At 41.3% G+C, this 19,212-nt stretch overlaps 1 protein-coding gene across 1 annotated transcript; it reads right to left on the minus strand.

Moving 5' to 3' along the window:
- Positions 1–262: 262 nt before the first annotated feature.
- Positions 263–17,690, minus strand: TMEM221 (transmembrane protein 221). The gene is made up of 3 exons (XM_077475463.1): positions 16,643–17,690; positions 11,136–11,221; positions 263–2,423 (listed from the first exon to the last, which is right to left on the minus strand). The coding sequence occupies exons 1-3, from the start codon at positions 16,927–16,929 to the stop codon at positions 1,870–1,872; spliced, it is 927 nt and encodes a 308-aa protein (XP_077331589.1). The 5' UTR covers positions 16,930–17,690; the 3' UTR covers positions 263–1,869.
- Positions 17,691–19,212: the final 1,522 nt, after the last annotated feature.

A 19,212-nucleotide genomic window follows, 5' to 3' on the forward strand; every position in this document is an offset into this window, starting at 1 on the left:
TCGAACAGACCTAGTCCGTTTGTGTGTGGGCAAGTCAGTTCAGTCAGAAAGTCCATAGGAACTCCATCGAAAGTCCATTGGGAAGACTGTCGGACCTAGGCTGCCGGAAAGTCCAGTCGTGTGTACGTCACAGAAGATATCTTATTACCACCCTACCAGTGTGTCCATTACAGTTCTCCAAATAAAAATACTATGTCATGTGGTTTGAATATGGACTAAGAACAACACACATTAAAAAGTTAACATGGTTTTTGCCACAATGTTCCAACACATATCTATTCAGGTTTATTCAAAATACTAAAACACACACATTTGGATTTTTGTTTTTTTCATAACTGGTACTTTTCAGCCCTCTCAAAGATATTTCACTGCCTTCTGGGAATTTTTACCTCAAGGCAACATTCAATAGTAAATTTTCCTTTATAAATTTGAGCTCTCAGGCTAACATCCTTAAAAATATAAAACATTTTGAAAATGGAAATTTGTACATGCTTTTATGTATACGTCTCATTCACAAAACAGAAGTGCCTTTGTGTACTCTCCCGCAGTCTATTAGTATATGATTACATTTACAGGTGTGTGGAAGCACATTTGCTGCTACATTTGCTGTATTTCTGGCTTGTTCATATGCATTTTTTCATTTATTGGTGTTTTTTACAATATAGATAAATGTCTGAAACACTTCTAAAATATGCACGAGTTAATGGAGCACTAAAATGCACAAACATAACCTGAGCAAATATTTAAAAATCCAGCAATAGAAAACATGTATTTTGCTTAAGCATTGCTAAAAATTCTTAGAGGAACTGCAGTCTGCTCACATAATTTGTAATAAAAAACATCTTTGCCATTCCGAAGCTTCCCTCCAACCACTTTGCATATTATTTTATATATACTGTAATTCTGTACTTGCCAAATATGCTACAGAAACTGTGTCTGGCTGCATCCACTTTAACTGTGGGCAGCTGATGCTGCTGAGTGCTCACTTCCTGGATTCACACAGAGGCACACCTCCAGCTCTGCAGCTCTCATTGGCCCTCTTATGACTCATCCCCCCTCCCTTCCTGGCAAACTCTCACAAGAGTGAGAGAGAGAGAGAGAGAGAGACGTGCATGATGTCATAAGCCTAGGCTAATGACCAGACAAAAAACAGCAAGTGGGCTGATGAAGGTATTTACTAGCAGAAATAAAATATTTTACTATCCAAAGTTAAAACAACAAGGGCAGAAGATTTAATAGATGGAAAGATTCAAAAATTACTGAAGGTCTGCTTTAAACATAAAAAATATAAAGGTATTCAGTGATGTACACATTTAGATGGTGATATTACAAGCCATCTTTGGTATCTTCAAGATTTCAGCCAAAACACTTGACCTTCACATCTTAATGAGCTTGTGAGACATCCCATTCCAAAACCATGTTCATTAATATGCTGCCCCACTCACCCTCATTCTTGAGACTTACAGCCTTCACATTTTTGGGAAGGCTTTCTACAAGATTTTGGAGTATGTGAGGGAGTTTGCTCTCAAACAGCACAGGCCACTCCAGTTCCCCCTTACCAAACTCACCAAACCATGTCTTTATGGCATTTTACACCTGAACTCATTTAAAGGGATGCACACATATTTTTGGCCATATAGTTTAGTTCCAGTAGTGAATCAAGGTGTAGTAGCCTTCATACATGAAAAATGGTATTTATCAATATGACCAGTTTTCCATATTGTAAAAGATTCATGAAAACAGATTTTGCACATTGCAAAGGAAAAGGTTTCATTTAATACCAGTATCAAAACATGTTTGTAAGTTTTGTAAAAAAAAAAAAAAAAAAGTGTTGAAGAATTTAGTCTTTTTTTCATTTGGTAATAGTATTTACACTAATGTTGAGTCTTTTCCCACCACTCCTGGTTTCCTTAATACCATAGTTCTCATTTCCTGATTTCCCCCATTCCAGGCCTTGGGGTTAGGCTGCATGAGGCCAGATTCAACAGAAAGCGTCCGTTGCATTCTGGAAATATTGTAGCGCTCATCTCTGCTGCTATTGCACATACTTTCACTTTGTTTCACCATATTAGGTGCATTGTTAAATATCGGTGAAATAGGCTGCATTTTCTGCTGGTGCTGATGAAGAAATGGAGGGTAGGAAAACTCTCTGTGGATCTCAGGGCACGGGCGGACTGGAGACATATCTTTATCATTGTTCAGGTCAGACGACGGAGTGGAGTCATTAAGGTCTGCCTCATGTGCGGAGTCATTTTCATAGAGTGTACTGGGGACCTGTTCATTGTTGTGGCAGGAAGCTTGGGTGGCTTTGCTGAACATGTGGGCCACTGTGATTATCATGAAAATGGAGCCCATACAGAGGATGCAGGAACTGGCTATTCCCGTTTCAACTTCAAACAAGATTAGCATGTAAAGTGAGAGAGCTGAAAACAATATGTGGAAACAGAAGTTAGTAAAAAACTGTAAATTGGCACGATTGCTAAATTAATGTTCTGTTTGTACTAATGAACTAGATTTAGGTTATAAGGCTGCATTCACACCTGAGCGTAGCGTTTTCAAGCAGAAAAGCAATTTTTGCATAAAGCTAGGAAGGGTTGGAACCTCAGTTTTTTTATTGCTGTCTTTGTCCCTGCTGAGGACCTGTACAGTGTAATAACAGGCTGTCAGCGGCCATAGCTACCCACACACAGCTGTCAATACCACCTACAGGAATCAGCCGATTCTTGCTGCTGGAATTTGCAGTGTGGCTAAACACCCAGGAACACGCAACCTTATGTACTTAGCTTTTTTTCATAGCTTGCAATGAATTGGCATGGTTTTCCAACAAACAACCCACCTTAATGCAGCACTGTGGTGTGAAAACAATTATATTCTATGTGCCCCGACATTGAGTCTGCTTTGATTTGTGCAGGTCATCATAGCTCAACTGATGTGGTGGTAACAACCCCAAAAGGTGAGTATTTCAATAAAACAGGCTTTTTTTTTCTTAGGACTTGGGTTCTCCTTTAATATATTTTTTGTGCATAATTATAAATCATACAGTATGTAGCACCCTCCTAGTAGACATATGCGATTAGCTTCGTACGAACCAAAAATTTGTACGAATTTACGTAAATACATACATTCGGGAGGATCCGAAATACAAATTGCTATGCTTCCGAATTTTGTACGAAATACGAAATTTCGTTTACGAATTTCGGATCCAAATTACGCTACGGAAACGTGACTGGTGTTTTGTTGACCAATCAGAGGTTTTCTTCTGCTGCTGAGTGAGGGTTGGGAAAATGACCTTCTTAAATATGGGAGTGGGAGACTGGTACTAGTAGTCGATGGGAAATCCAGAATCCGACAAAATAAGAATGTTCGTTAATTATGATTATTCGTTATGATGAAGTTGAAAACCCAGGAAGTCAGCACAGCACAGGGATGGTGGGAGCCCCTCATAATGATAAATTCATCATAACAAACTTTCGTAATTGTTACGAAAAGTTAACGAAAATTTGTATTTTGTACGAATCCAAATTGAATTTCAGACACGAATTACAAAATACGAAACGGAACGGAACAAACAAAACAGATTTATTGACGGCGCACATGTTGAGCTATGATGACCTGCACTAGATAGGTGGTAGGATTAGCTGAATCTGAATTTAGCTGTACCCAGTGGAGCTACTGTTCGTTGTTAGGCAAATTTGGTGTTGGCTAACTGTAACTAGTGTGACTGTGTTGATTGGTTTGTTCTGTTCTGGGTTTCAGTAGCCGCAAGATTGACTGCTTCCCCCTAAATAGTCCAGAAAGTAGACATGTGCACTACTGAAAAATCTGTTCGTTTTTTTTTTTTTTTCAAAAATACGGAAATTCTAAAATCCGAAAATAGGAAAGGAAAATATGAAAATTCTAAATAATAACTAACAATGACTAACTATTAAATTATAGGTATTGGAATTTCCTTTCAGATTTGGCTGTTAGTGAATGTAATGAATACAAATTTATCTGAAGTTACGAATCCAAAATAACGAATGCCGCATCTAAACAAATGGTACGGAACAAGGCAATAAGAATAATAATACGTTTTTATTATTATTATTGTTATTTATTATTAATTCGTTATCATGGGCGTTGCATAAGGGGTTGCAGGGGTCACAATCGCAACCCCGCCCCTAGCTCCAGGGGGGCCCTGCAGCCTCCCTGTCATATTATCATATCCTCCACAAAGTCCAGCTCCGATATGCTTTAGGGCCCCACAGCCACACACCAATACTGGGCTTCCACTTTGCCTTCCACAGTCCATACTCCTCTGTTCTCATTAGTTGGGGAGAAGCTGTTAGCCATTTCCTGAATGGAGAGGAGCATGGGATGAGAACAACCTAGGATGGGGAAGTGTCTGTGCTGTGTGCTGGCAACATGGAATGGTAACCGAGCTCAGCGAATTAAGAGGAGGAGAGTACCGTCCTGTAGCCATGATGGGACCGATGTCACTGGTAAGGTAAGACACCGCTTAATGTCTTCTAGTCACTAGCTGGGATTCTCTATACCCTCCCCTCCCCAACTCGAGGATGTCCGCTTACCGCACTTCCATGACAACTGGGGAAAAGACACGCAGGTGACCTTCGAACTGGGGAAAAGACACGCAGGTGACCTTCCCCCAACACCTGCCAACACTGACAGAGAAACCTTAAGAAAATGCTAAAACAAATCCCTTAACACCTCCCGAGGGGGCCCCTGAAGGGCTGTAGGCTCCAGATTTCATGTCACGTGGCATTGCTCCCCCAGATATAAGTCCCTCCCAAAGCCCCCTGACCACCCCCTCCACCCTGGATGCAATGCCCGGCTGATGAGCTTCTTTTCCATTACAGCACTCTATACTGTTCCTCCTCCGCAGGGCTGAAATCACATTCCTTTACAACACAGCCAGTCAGCAATGATCTGCATAGGGTGTATTTGCCCTCTACAACTACACTGCCCTTCCAACCAGAGAATTTCACAGGTCAGAACGTCAACATAAATGTCAGATACACCCTGTGAAAATTGATAGACTGTGTGTAAAGGAATGTGATTTCGGCCCTGTGTATTGTGGGTGGGGGGGGGGGCTGTTTACAGTGCTGGGATGAGAAAGGAGCTCTGCCAAATGACCTGCCAGGGGTCCCTGTCCTCTGATTCTCCAGGGGTGATCCCTGTCCTCTAATATAAGGAGGAACTCTAAACTCTTAAGCCACTTTGGGTAGCTTGGCGTGTGGTGGGTGTATCTGCCCCCACGGTGGAAGTGGTGGCTGGTAGTGGGCCCAGGTCAACTTTTGCATCGGGGCCCACAAGCTTCAAGCTACGCCTCTGTTAGTTACATTCCATTCTTCAGATATGGCATTCGTTATTATGGATGATTCATAACTGGATAAATTCATATTTGTTACGTACACTAACAGCCAAATTTGAAAAGGAAATTCCAATACTTATAATTTAATAGTTAGTAATAGTTAAAGTGGTTATAAACCCTTACAACACACTTTGACCTACAGGTATGCCTAGATTAAGGCTTACCTGTAGGTCCAAGAAATATCTCCTAAACCTACATGGTTTAGGAGATATTTGCCCGAAGACGCACGCGCGGGAGTGACATCATGGCGGCTTCGCCGAATGACAGCGGCGGAGCTACGAGACCCCACCGAGAAGATGGATGCGCCGGACTACAGGGGACAGCAGTAACTTCGCTGGCTCCTGTGTCAGGTAAGTGACACATAATGGACTACTATGCGATGCATAGTAGTCCATTATGCATTGCCTTTGCAAGGAATCAAAGAGGAAGTAAACTCATCAGGGTTTACTTCCTCTTTAAGTTTTTATTAGTTAGGATTTTCAAATTCCAAATTTCCATAGTTTCGAATTTTGGAATATTCAGAAAAATTTGAAAATTCGGATATTTCCGAATTAACAAATTTGTCTAAATTTGTTTAAAAAAGTATTCAGAACTAAACGAATTGCACATGTCTACCAGAAAGCTCTAGAAAATAATGAGCAGGAAGATTCTAATTAGCAGATTAACCACTTTCAGACCGGACCATTTTGCTGGTAAATGACCAGAGATCTTTTTACAATTTGGCACTGCGCTGCTTTAACTGGTAATTGCGCGGTCATGCAATGTTGTACCCAAACAAAATTTGCGTCCTTTTCTTCCCACAAATAGAGCTTTCTTTTGATGGTATTTGATTGCCTCTGCGATTTTTATTTTTTGCGATATAAACGTAAGAAGACCGCAAATTTTGAAAAAAAATGATATTTTCTACTTTTTGTTATTAGAAAAATCCAATAAACTCAATTTTAGTCATACATTTAGGCCAAAATGTATTCAGCCACATGTCTTTGGTAAAAAAAAAGTCAATAATTGTATATTTATTGGTTTGCGCAAAAGTTGTCACATCTACAAACTAAGGTACATTTTCTGGAATTTACGCAGCTTTTAGTTTACGACTGCCTATCTCATTTCTTGAGGTGCTAAAATGGCAGGGCAGTACAAAACCCCCCCCCCCAAATGACCCCATTTTGGAAAGTAGACCCCCTAAGGAAATTGATAAGTGGCATGTTGAGCCCATTGAATATTTTATTTTTTTGCCTCAAGCGATTGAATAATGACAAAATAAAATTTTTTTTTTTTTTTTTACACAAAGTTGTCACTAAATGATATATTGCTCACACATGCTATGGGCATATGTGAAATGACACCCCAAAATAAATTCTGCTACTTCTCCTGAGTACGGGGATACCACATATGTGGGACTTTTTGGGAGCCTAGCCGCGTACGGGGCCCCGAAAACCAAGCACCGCCTTCAGGCTTTCTAAGGGCGTAAATTTTTGATTTCACTTCTCACTACCTATTACAGTTTTGAAGGCCATAAAATGCCAAGATGGCACAAAACCCCCACAAATTACCCCATTTTAGAAAGTAGACACCCCAAGCTATTTGCTGAGAGGCATGTTGAGTCCATGGAATATTTTATATTTTGCCACAAGTTGCGGGAAAATTACAAACTTTAATTTTTTTTAATTTTTTTTTCACAAAGTTGTCACTAAATGATATATTGCTCACACATGCTATGGGCATATGTGAAATGACACCCCAAAATAAATTCTGCTGCTTCTCCTGAGTACGGGGATACCACATGTGTGGGATTTTTGGGGAGCCTAGCCGCGTACGGGGCCCCGAAAACCAAGAACCGCCTTCAGGTTTTCTAAGGGCGTAAATATTTGACTTCACTCCTCACTACCTATTACAGTTTTGAAGGCCATAAAATGCCAAGATGGCACAAAACCCCCACAAATGACCCCATTTTAGAAAGTAGACACCCCAAGCTATTTGCTGAGAGGCATGTTGAGTCCATGGAATATTTTATATTTTGCCACAAGTTGCGGGAAAATTACAAACTTTTTTTTTTTTTCACAAAGTTGTCACTAAATGATATATTGCTCACGCATGCTATGGGCATATGTGAAATGACACCCCAAAATAAATTCTGCTGCTTCTCCTGAGTACGGGGATACCACATATGTGGGACTTTTTGGGAGCCTAGCCGCGTACGGGGCCCCGAAAACCAAGCACCGCCTTCAGGCTTTCTAAGGGCGTTACAGTTTTGAAGGCCATAAAATGCCAAGATGGCACAACCCCCCCCCCCAAATGACCCCATTTTGGAAAGTAGACACCCCTAAATTTAGGGGTACACTAGTGAGACTAGGTAATAAATGGCGGGTGCCCTGAAACTATAAAAAAATAACTAACCAACCAGCGTCACCTGTAACAGTTATATGGTGATCACTGGTGAAAGGGTTAACTAGGGGGCAATCAGGGGGCTTTATGCGGTAGTATATGGGGGTCCCTGGAGCTATAAAAAGCTGCGGCGAACCTAAATACCTACCTGCCTAACTAGCGTCACCTGTGACACTAATACAGCGATCAGAAAAATGATCGCTTATTAGGCTGGGTTCACACTGGAGCGATGCGGGAACGCCACGAATCCGCGGCGGGTTCCCGCATCGCATGCCTCCCGGCGGCAGTTCACACTGCCCTATGCGAACTGCTGGGAGTGTCAGTGAAATGTTAATGACACCCCCAGATCAGTTCGCATATCGCAGTGCGATCTGCAAACTCGGATCGCATGGTGTGAACACCCATGCGATCCAATTCTGCTGCGGACCAAAAAAAGGGTCCCGTGCGAGTTTGCGGCGGGTGCGACACGAATTCAGCCATACTATCTGTATGGCTGAACTCGAATCGCACAGAGATCGGATGTGATTTGCACTGCAGTGCGGTGCGAATCACATCCGTTCTCATAAACCGCTGCAATGTGAACCCAGCCTTAGTGACACTGGCGACGGGGGGTGATCACGGGGTTAAACCTTTATTGGGGGGGTTAGGGGGGTACCTTAGAACTAAAGGGGCTAACCCTAACTGCCCTAACAGTTATTACAGTCACAAATGACACCCGCCGGGTGATCAGGGGGTTAAACCTTTATTAGGTAATAAATGGCAGGTGCACTAAAACTATAAAAAAATAACTAACCAACCAGCGTCACCTGTAACAGTTATATGGTGATCACTGGTGAAAGGGTTAACTAGGGGGCAATCAGGGGGCTTTATGCGGTAGTATATGGGGGTCCCTGGCGCTATAAAAAGCTGCGGCGAACCTAAATACCTACCTGCCTAACTAGCGTCACCTGTGACACTAATACAGCGATCAGAAAAATGATCGCTTATTAGGCTGGGTTCACACTGGAGCGATGCGGGAACGCCACGAATCTGCGGCGGGTTCCCGCATCGCATGCCTCCAGGCGGCAGTTCACACTGCCCTATGCGAACTGCTGGGAGTGTCAGTGAAATGTTAATGACACCCCCAGATCAGTTCGCATATCGCAGTGCGATCTGCAAACTCGGATCGCATGGTGTGAACACCCATGCGATCCGATTCTGCTGCGGACCAAAAAAAGGGTCCCGTGCGAATTTGCGGCGGGTGCGGCGGGTGCGACACGAATTCAGCCATACTATCTGTATGGCTGAACTCGAATCGCACAGAGATCGGATGTGATTTGCACTGCAGTGCGGTGCGAATCACATTCGTTCTCATAAACCGCTGCAATGTGAACCCAGCCTTAGTGACACTGGCGACGGGGGGTGATCACGGGGTTAAACCTTTATTGGGGGGGTTAGGGGGGTACATTAGAACTAAAGGGGGCTAACCCTAACTGCCCTAACAGTTATTACAGTCACAAATGACACCAATGCAAAAAAAAAAAATGACATTGGTGTCACTGTGACTGGGGGGCAGGGGTAATTGGGGGGGTGATCGGGGGGGTGTGAGTGTGCCTGGCATGTTCTACTGTGAAGTGTCGTGTTGGTGCAACTCACTGATCCTCTCTCCTCGGTGTCGGAACGAAAAATACCGACACGGAGGAGAGATTACATCACTTCCTCTCCTGTGTTTACATTACAGGAGAGGAAGTGATGTCACGAAGGATTTCTATTCGTCGGGAGCGATCGCGAGGGGGTGGCCATGAATGAATGGCCGCCCCCTCATCCCGGATCGCTCCCGTACGAATACCGACCGCCGCAGGCCCCCGACCCGCGGCAAGGCATGGACGTACATGTACGCCCATATGCCTGCCCGTGCCATTCTGTCGACGTACATCGTCGTGCGGCGGTCGGGAAGTGGTTAATATTCACACAGCCCTGGCCAATCACTGGGGAGGGTTCCCCAGATGATAACTGAGAGCCTGTATAAATACTCTGGGACAGAGAGCAGCAGGGTCTTTTTCCTTAGAAGAAGATCTCAGTCTAAGGGGGGCAGCTTGCCCGCTTAGGTCATCCTGCCATGTGCCTGCAGAGTGCCATTGCCTCAGGTGGAGTACCTGGAGACCTGCTTTTCTGGAAGCTGCAGAAAGCTGACAGAGGAACTGTCCTCCGAGGATCTAGTCTGGTATCACAGGGAGAAAGTGTTGCAAGGGTTAGACAACAAATTTCCAAGGGCATTTAAGAGTACAAACTGGAGAGAGAGATCCTGGAGACTGTGTGCTGAGGCCATCTCTTATGTGATAGATTCAGCTGTATGTATACAGGTGACAGAGGGGGTTATTTACGAAAGGCAAATACACTTTGCAATGCAAGTGCACTTGAAAGTGCACTTGGAAGTGCAGTTGCTCTAAATCTAAGGGGTAGATCTGAAATGAGTGGAAGCTCTGCTGATTTTATCATCCAATCATGTGCAAGCTTGGATATACAGCGACTTTACTTCCAAGTGCACTTGCAGTGCAAAGTGGAGTTAGTAAATAACCCCCATAGTGTCCAGTGTCCTAAACAGCTTAGTCTATTTAATTCCCAGTGAAAGGATTTTTCTCGGACTATCCACCAGGTGAATAATATGGTACTATCCTCAAGTTTGCATAGTTCTATAGAACATACTGTAAGTGTCCTTATACATAGTTTTGCAGTATCCCACTCAAATCCTTAACCCTATCCAAGTTACCCAAAAATCAAAACACTAAAAAGAATACCCCTGGACTGTTCATTGAGCCAATGAGTGTCTCTGACCATGTGCCTGGCTATGGGCAGCTGTTAAGGAAAATAACCCTGGGCATCTTTCTAGCGGCTCCTTCAGGGGTAACGCTACACAAGAACATGTTAGTAAATAGTCCCAGGAGTAATTAGCCCAAAAAAAAACCCCCTTCACACTGGTATGACTTGTCATGTGATTTGACAAGTCAAATCACATGACAAGCTGCACCCTATTGTGTGCAATGGATCTGTTCAAATCGGTGCTACCCCAAATGTGCAGTGCAGCTCCGATTTAAAAAAGTAGTTCCTACATTATTTTTGGTGATTGCAGCTGTGGCTTGCATAGACATCTGTGCATGGTGTCACACAGATGTCAGCCAAATCACACCTGAAGTCACACGAATATTTGGCTTTGGAATCGTGTGATTTCAAGTCGCACTAAGTGTGACCCAGGGCTTAATTAACAAATGGGAAAAAATAACCACAAATGTGAATTTCTCAGATCTGGTTGCTTTCTCTGTATCTCAACATAAAATAATTTTATTCTAATTTGTCACCACATGTATATATGACGAATTATTATTTTCCATATTTGCTTAATTACCTGTTAAATATAGTGAGATTCCAAGGCAAAAAATGCAGAGAGCAGACTGGCGAATACTGCGGTTATCCAGCAGGAACCATTCACACCTACACAGACACAAGACAGCATTTTTTTAGTTGTCAGCACCTCAAGTCAAGATATTCGATCTACAGCTTTCGTCATGGCAAAAAGTGCAAAAAATTTAAAATTAGGAACCACTGTATTATCTATACAGTACCCTGAAAACCTAGTGAGCTCACCAAAGTGCTTTAAATTATTATTTTTTTATTGTATAAGTCTTCGCTACCCAAGCGTTTGTAAACTTGTCCATAGGTCTCAAAATGGGGGAAGGTGGGCTACCACATATATTTATGAATATATAACGAGACCTATAATATTAAAATTACATAGACTTATTCAGAAAAACACTGCAAAGAACGAAACACTATCTACAAGTGCTGTACCCAAAGCAACCAATCTGTATCCACCTTGTACTGGTCTGAATTGGTATTGCTTATTATGGGTCATTACACCTATTATTTAACACTTTGAAACTTGCACTGCTTATTGAAAAAGCTTTAAAATTTTTTACTTAGGTCCCCTTTACAAATTTCAGGACTTTGTTACATGCAGTTCCTTTACATTACCTCTTCCAATTTCACCTCCTATGCATTTTATAAATTGATGAGCTGCTTGCAATTTTTTTGTCTTATCAATTATTATTCTTTATTTTATAGTTATATATTTAAAAATAATGCATTTTAATTCCATGTCTGTTATAAGTGGGTAAAGAGAGACACCACAATTGCTTTGTCAACTTGTCAAATTTGTAGGCATGGCACCACATTTTACCACTGTGTGTGCATAATCTACTTTGTAAACGTCTTGTGACGTTTCTTACGTTTTATCAAATGTATTATTTGAATCCTATTTTTACATAAAGTATGCAAAAAAGTATACATGTATAACATTGAAAATGTATTTAGGATTATGTTGACTTTTTACGGTAACAGTAGTTATCTGCTTGTAACCCTATGTAGCATTTTGTAAACTAGGACACTTTTACTGATTGCATCTCCCATCTCCCTCTAGCACTTGCTACTCAGATTGGGACAATACCCTGTCATCGACGGTTAGGAGTTAATAGTCACATGGTCTCCAGCAAGCTGGATGAAGTTCCATGCTGGGTCATTGTTTCCAATAGCTGGTTGGAACAAAGGGTGAGCATCTGAAATCTGGGGCAGAGACTGAGGGAGGCAAAGATCAGGCTCTTTAAATGTAAGGTTGGAACGTGAGCTCCATGTAATGAGAAGGTTAGTTGAAATTACTGTGCACTGTGCTGGGAAATTATGTTTCTGAACACACTGATTTTAATGACTAATTAGAATGCGACTGAACACGTTACAGCAAAGATCAGCAGCACTTGGCAATGCTAAAGAATTTCAATATAAAATAACTAGTTATGGCTTAGTAAACTTTATTTTAGTTTTTTTGCTCTGTTTCTATCATTTGTTTAAAGAAAGTCACATTGCATTGCTGGCAGTTTTTGGCCAATGCAAATAAATACAAATCTGTATTACCCATAGTTAGGAGTTTGGCTGAAATCAGTACATGTAAATCATTTGGAGCTCATGCACATGGACATTTGTACTTATTTTTTATGCATAGCATAATTTTCCCAGTGCTTTCTTGTGCCTGGGGAGCCATGCTTCCAAACTATTTCCTGAGCACGGATATTTAACGTTTAGAAAACACAGGGGATTCGTGGGGCTAAATGTTAATACAAGGAATTATTGGCGTTTACAAGAGTATAGTTGCATACTGCCATTCACTTGAAAATGATACCTGCACTTCCCTAGGCCAGGAAATTGCACAAAAATGGACTCCTTCACAGCAATGTCTCCATGGTTGAGTCAGGTTAACAAGTGGTTGCATAGTCTAGCAACAACAAAGAGTTTAGCTGCGAATCACAACTTCAGTAAAATAGTACAGAACACAGCTACTTGCGTTCATCCTCATAAACAGCATCCCCCTCAGAAACGTCCAGTGTATCTCTGGTAACAGGTGAACAGATGGAGGGATCAGAGACCCAAGAACAAAGGGCCACCCCACTAGAACTGAAGTACTTTAGTAGCAAACTGGGAGGGGGGTCTCCAGAGTAGCTGAGTCTTCTGAAGAGGCTTTGTGCTATTTGGCTCCTGCTGGACTGCTTGGACACGGGTTATAACAGTGAAGGACCTCTCACCTGGCTACAGATCACTTGCCTACCTCTGCATCATCAGGTGCAACCACTCTGTGCTGCTGAGAGTGGGGATCTAGAGAACTAATCTTTCCTGGGCATGTCCATGACTATAGGGAATTGCAGCAAATGGAGTTAAGAAGGGGAGGGTGAAGAAAGCACCAGCTCAGTGCAGAGATAAAAAAAAAATCTATTTAATATTTAAGGTTAAAATGCACCTTAAAGTGCATTTTAACCTTGTATATTAAATGGATTTTTTTTTATCTCTGCACTGAGCTGGTGCTTTCTTCACCCCCCCCCCCCCTTCTTTTCTTACCCAGAGCTGGCTTTCTCTAAGGATAGCTGCAGTTTTTTATCCACTTGCATCAATTTCACTCAACAAAAACTTTAACCATTGGACTTCTCACGTATATACATTTAGTATATACTACATGAACTACTTGTTATTATCATGAGACTACCTGCATGCTTATTCAGCTACTGATTTTGCACCAGAATGATTGCTGTTTTTTTTTTCCCCTGTAGGAAGTGGAGTTAAAGTGGTATTAAAGATTTGGCTTTTTAAAAACAAACATATCATACTTACCTGGTTTTGCACAGAGCAGCCCGATCCTCCTCTTTTCGGGACCCCTGTGGGCATTCCTGGCTCCTCCCTCTTGACTAGTGCCACCATAGCAAGCCACTTCCTTTGGGGGCACTAGTGCGTGCTCACCAACAAACCCTGCTCTATGCATTAATAAGACACATACCGGTAGAGCCTAAGTTTGGTCCCACCCCCACTCTCTCCTCATTGGCTGTGATGTAGAGCAGTGGGAGCCAATGAGGAGTGGGAGTCCCAAATAGCCGAGGCTCTAGTGCACATCACTGGATTGAGAGGGGACTCAGGTGAGTATTGGGAGGGGCTGTGGGGGGAGCAGCACACATTTTTTTGTTTTTTTTCATGCTTCTTCAAGTCCCTATAAACACTTTAAGGAGGCTTGCATTGTTACCTGGAATTCATGTTCGCTAAACCTCCCTTCACTACACATAAATTCTTTAAACAATGGGAATTATGGCTTCTTGAACCTAGATGTACCCTTTCAAATTGATTCTCATACTATCTCTCTGTTCTCTCATTATCTCTTGGGCTTACGGGCCCTACTACCAGAGGAGCCATCTGCCACACTGCTTCATTGTGATATCTTGATGCAAAACCCTATGTTATAGCCACTTGTGCACCTGTCAGTTCTAATAATTTTGCTTGCGGGTTTGAGACCTTTGTTCACCTTACTCCCAGCATAGCTCTTACCGAGCTATCCTGGGCAGTATTTGCCTTTACTTTTTTATTGATGTGTTTATTGAAGATGTTACTGATGTCAACTGCTTCTGTATGTTTACATCAAGAGTTTTCACTTTGTAACCCTTGTTATGGCTTTGTACTATCTTTTTGAAAATTCAATAAAAATTATTTGTGAAAAAAAAAATGGGCATTCCAAGATCATCTGCCATGGATGTATGGAAAGGACAAGCTATACAGTCTACACCAAACCATGATACAGCAAAACACTTAGTATAGTGTATTTTCTTTTTAAAGTACTAAAATCAAAATGGCAATAAAAGATATCCATGCCAAGCAGATGTAAATACAAATCTCTGCTGCTGCCTAATGTCACTGTGATTGCATGAAGTTGATGACTGAAACCTTTTAAGAAACCAACACTCCCAGGAGTGTCATTTTACTGTGTCCCCACACTGTGCTCACTGGTTCTTCCACTATATATATATATATATATATATATATATATATATATATATATATATATATATATAGAACATAGTAGTGACATAAGGGTCAGCAGGAGGAACCACTGACTACAGAGGGAGACTAGGCATCCAGAATTTCCATGAGTGATGGATTCTAAAAAGACTTTGGAGGAAACTGTTCTCTTGACCCCAGTAGGAGGAACTTGCCCCATCCCCTTTCTGGCCATAACAGGCAGGTCTGTTTGCTCCCTTAATAGTACATTATCAATGTATTCGTGTGGGCTTGTGACATCATTACTGCCCCTTACTTAGGTAATCACTGTTCCTTAAGTAGATTCTTTATAGAACTTTATGAAAAACACACTTCAGAGAGAGGGACCTGATAGTTCAGCTCCCAACACAGCCCTGGCTGCCATTATCAGATTGGGGATAAGGGGGAAGAACTCAATTTGGACCACTGAAAGCAGTAATCACTGAAAATAAGAAAATTACTGGGGTAAAGTCTGCTTTAAATTTTGTTATATTGACTTGATTATATTGGTTTCAAATATTTATATGTTGCAATGCTTTCAAGTAAAGATAAAAATGAATAAGATTGTTAATAAACACGTATGTTTACAGTACTCTGATCGTGCTTTGAGAAAAATAGAGGTAAAATACAAATGGCACATGAACCTGTGCCAAGTCTATGGGCAGTCAAGTATTTACATATTCTTAACAAACAGTAAATGAGTTTAAAAACAAGCTCTCACTGACCTCTGTAGCTGCAGGCATTATGGAGCAATTCATCCTCGTATTTAAAGTATAACTAAAGGCAAAACCTTTGTATTATGTTTTGAATAGAGTGGAGAGGGATTAGAACCCCTGACGATTTTTTATTGCTGTTTGTGCACTGGCTAGGGAGATTCTCCCTTTGTAGTTGTGATTCTGTTTGCAGTATTGGAGCAGAAATCTTCCAACGGGGACACTAGTTCTGGTGACAACTGGCTATTTCCTCACCTTGAAGGGATTTCCTCTCACTTCCTGTTTTGGCTATGGGACAAGAAAGGGGAAATCTCCCCAATGACACACAGATGGCAAAGAAAAAAAACAGGGGCCATAACCCTCCCTTCCTCTGACCAAAATTAAAAAAAATGTCTTGGCTTTAGTTCTACTTTAACGGCAGAGGCGCTAAATTTAATTTAGGTCATTCTCTCCATAGCTCAACTCACCTTGCTCTGTGTTTATATCACATATTGGAGTACTGGAAAACTGCAAAGTCACTGCTGGGAGGGGAGCAGAGTAAGCTGGAATAGCTTAGACAACAATTTCTGTTCTTTTTGCTGTGCATTTGAAGATGAATTGTTTCACAGTATCTGCAATTACAGAGGTCACTGTGGACTTGTTTTAAAGCTAATACTGGTTACTATTTGATAAGAATGTAATATTTGAATATTCTTATTCTGCTCACAGTTATCTTATTACTGTACTGTATACCATTTTACTGTAATAGAAGTGTATATGTACTTAGCATTTTAGAATATAAGATTCAGCAGTAGACACTCACCTGCTGGAATCTGGATCCTCGCGGCAGACCTCAGCGGTGAAGTAGGAATGGAGAAGACACAGCAGGAGACAGCTGGCATTGAGGGCAAGACACAAAGCAGCCAGAACCGCTGACGCTGGTAATAAGATCCTAGCAGCCACTGGGCCTAGCCCAGCACTGAGATCTCCCTGCTTTGATGCAGATTGAACCTGGAATATTAAGATAACTGACAACGAAGCCATGATGGCAGCCAGAATGCCAAAGAGAGCCAGGGCCACTATAGAATGGTGACTGTAGTGGGAAGGCATATTCAGTTTGTGCGTATATTAGGTACTCTCTCTTACTTTAAACTGCCCAGTAAAGGTAGAAATGTCACTATTTATTAAAATCACTGATTCTGCAAGAATCTATAACTTATTCCCTAATTCCCGCCAGTATTTCCACTCCCATGACATTAGAACCTTTTGCTTTACCAATAAAATCTGTCTTATATTACATCTGCTTGTCTAAACCAAAACTGATATTATAAAAAAAAATGCTACACTAAATCAACCTAAACGTCTAACTCAAACAAATGATTCTAAAATATGCTACATCTTTTCATTTTGCAACATCTTAGCTGGGAATGATAACTGACAAATTCATTGATAAAACTATCTGCACAATAAAGCAACTACAAATGAAAAACCACAAATCATTTCATCTCAACTGAAAACTATAACTAAATCTAAATTTACATGCAAAACGTCCACAGTTCTTAAAATATATCAAAAATAATTTGAAACTCACCAACAAGCCGAATCTATAAACTTTCCATAATACAGAAGGCTCATCCACTCTACCGACTCCAGCAACATCAATATTACACACCATCTAAAATCCTCCTAATCTATTTTTGTTTTGTCTTACCCCTTAAATAAGCTGTCTCTTTAAGTTCTCCATAGTCTCCAAAAATGTTGAGATTATTTGCTGAGCTATGGGAAAAGATTCATATAACCAAAAAATAATAAATGGTAGAATAAGAGAGAGACCTCTGAAAACGATTGCCTTGTTCCTCTGACTCTTAGAAACTGTGGGGTTTCCAAGAGGATAAAAGAAGGAATCTTTGAACTGTTTGGTACAGGACAAGGGAGGAGGGGTATGGGCGGGAATTTCAACCGTCTTTTTAACCTCTCTCCCTTGGCAGCAGTCAATATGGCCAGTTTGGGGTTAAAGGGAATTTTCGATTTGAATGTGAAGGATTCAAATTTTTTTTTTTTTTAGGTGTATTGGGAACATGAACGCAAGTGCACTAAACATTTGTCTTTACTTAAAGTTTTACATGGTCCTCAAGTTTCTTATTTGTGACATTAAAACCTTCTAAGTTTTAATTGTAAATGTCAAATTTATTACAGTAATTGAATATTTCATGAAGTTTTTTGCTCATCTGGAAACTTGGCCGACTCATTACTGAGAGTTTTCTCTTTCTACATTCTGGCCTCTTACACTTGTCACACTCTGTTATGAGCAGATGTTCATCTGAACAAAGGGAGCTTAATTACAAAACAAAAAAGTGCGAGCCATTATTGTGGAGAATGTGCAAGCAGACTGGGAGCAACATCTCGGTTTAGCCATATGTGATGCCTGGGCTCCTTTTGTGATTTGAATCTTTCTTCACATAAAAGCCATTTGAACTCATTGGAAATACAGAAAACTGGCAATGGAATTGCACTGATAAAGGAGGAATAGAAAAGCTGGCTCTGAACATAAACCAGAGGGGGCGCTACATATTTTACAAGTGGTCACTCATACTAGAGCTTGCCTTGTTACTGCACAGCTTGTGATTCTTGTCATGCAGATTGCTTCTCTACTGTAAAAATATATTGTGCCCATGGAGTAATAAGCTCAACACTTAGGACCCGGTTTACTGCTGTCTGTTCCAGCTGTAGAAAAAAAACACACGAAACCCGACCACATCCCAAAATTGGAGAAAAAACACACGAAACACAACCACATCCCAAAATTGTAGAAAAAAACGTACGAAACCCGACCGCATCCCAAAATTGTAGAAAAAGCACACGGAACCCGAGCACATCCCAAAATTGTAGAAAAAACTTACGAAACCCGACCACATCCCAAAATTGTAGAAAAAACGCACGAAACCCGACCACATCCCAAAATTGTAGAAAAAATGCACGAAACCCGACCACATCCCAAAATTGTAGAAAAAACGCACAAAACCCAACCACATCCCAAAATTGTAGAAAAAACACAAAACCCTGTAGGCTGTAGGTGGCGGTCTGATGTGATGTGCATTTCAGCGTATCGCGCATTTCCTTTTTTTTATTTTTTTGTATGTCAAATTTATTTGAAGTGCACAAAGTGACACTTCGTTTATGTCACTGTACAGCAGAGCAGAGTGTACAGCGCCACTGTACAGTGACATGAGGTTCCTCCCTGTGCGCTGCTATAAAATGCAACATGTCTAAATTTCATCGCAGCTTACTGTACCACACCTCTGGCCTGTTTTACAGTGTGAACAGGACAAAACAATTGTTTTCTGTGTGTCCTAGCAGTGACCTGCATTCATCCAGTGCAGTAAAACACAGGTC

Source organism: Lithobates pipiens, unplaced genomic scaffold (genome assembly GCF_037356315.1).
Source record: "Lithobates pipiens isolate NorthernLeopardFrog02 unplaced genomic scaffold, aLitPip1_a1.2 Scaffold_13, whole genome shotgun sequence".
NCBI classification, from domain to species: domain Eukaryota; kingdom Metazoa; phylum Chordata; class Amphibia; order Anura; family Ranidae; genus Lithobates; species Lithobates pipiens.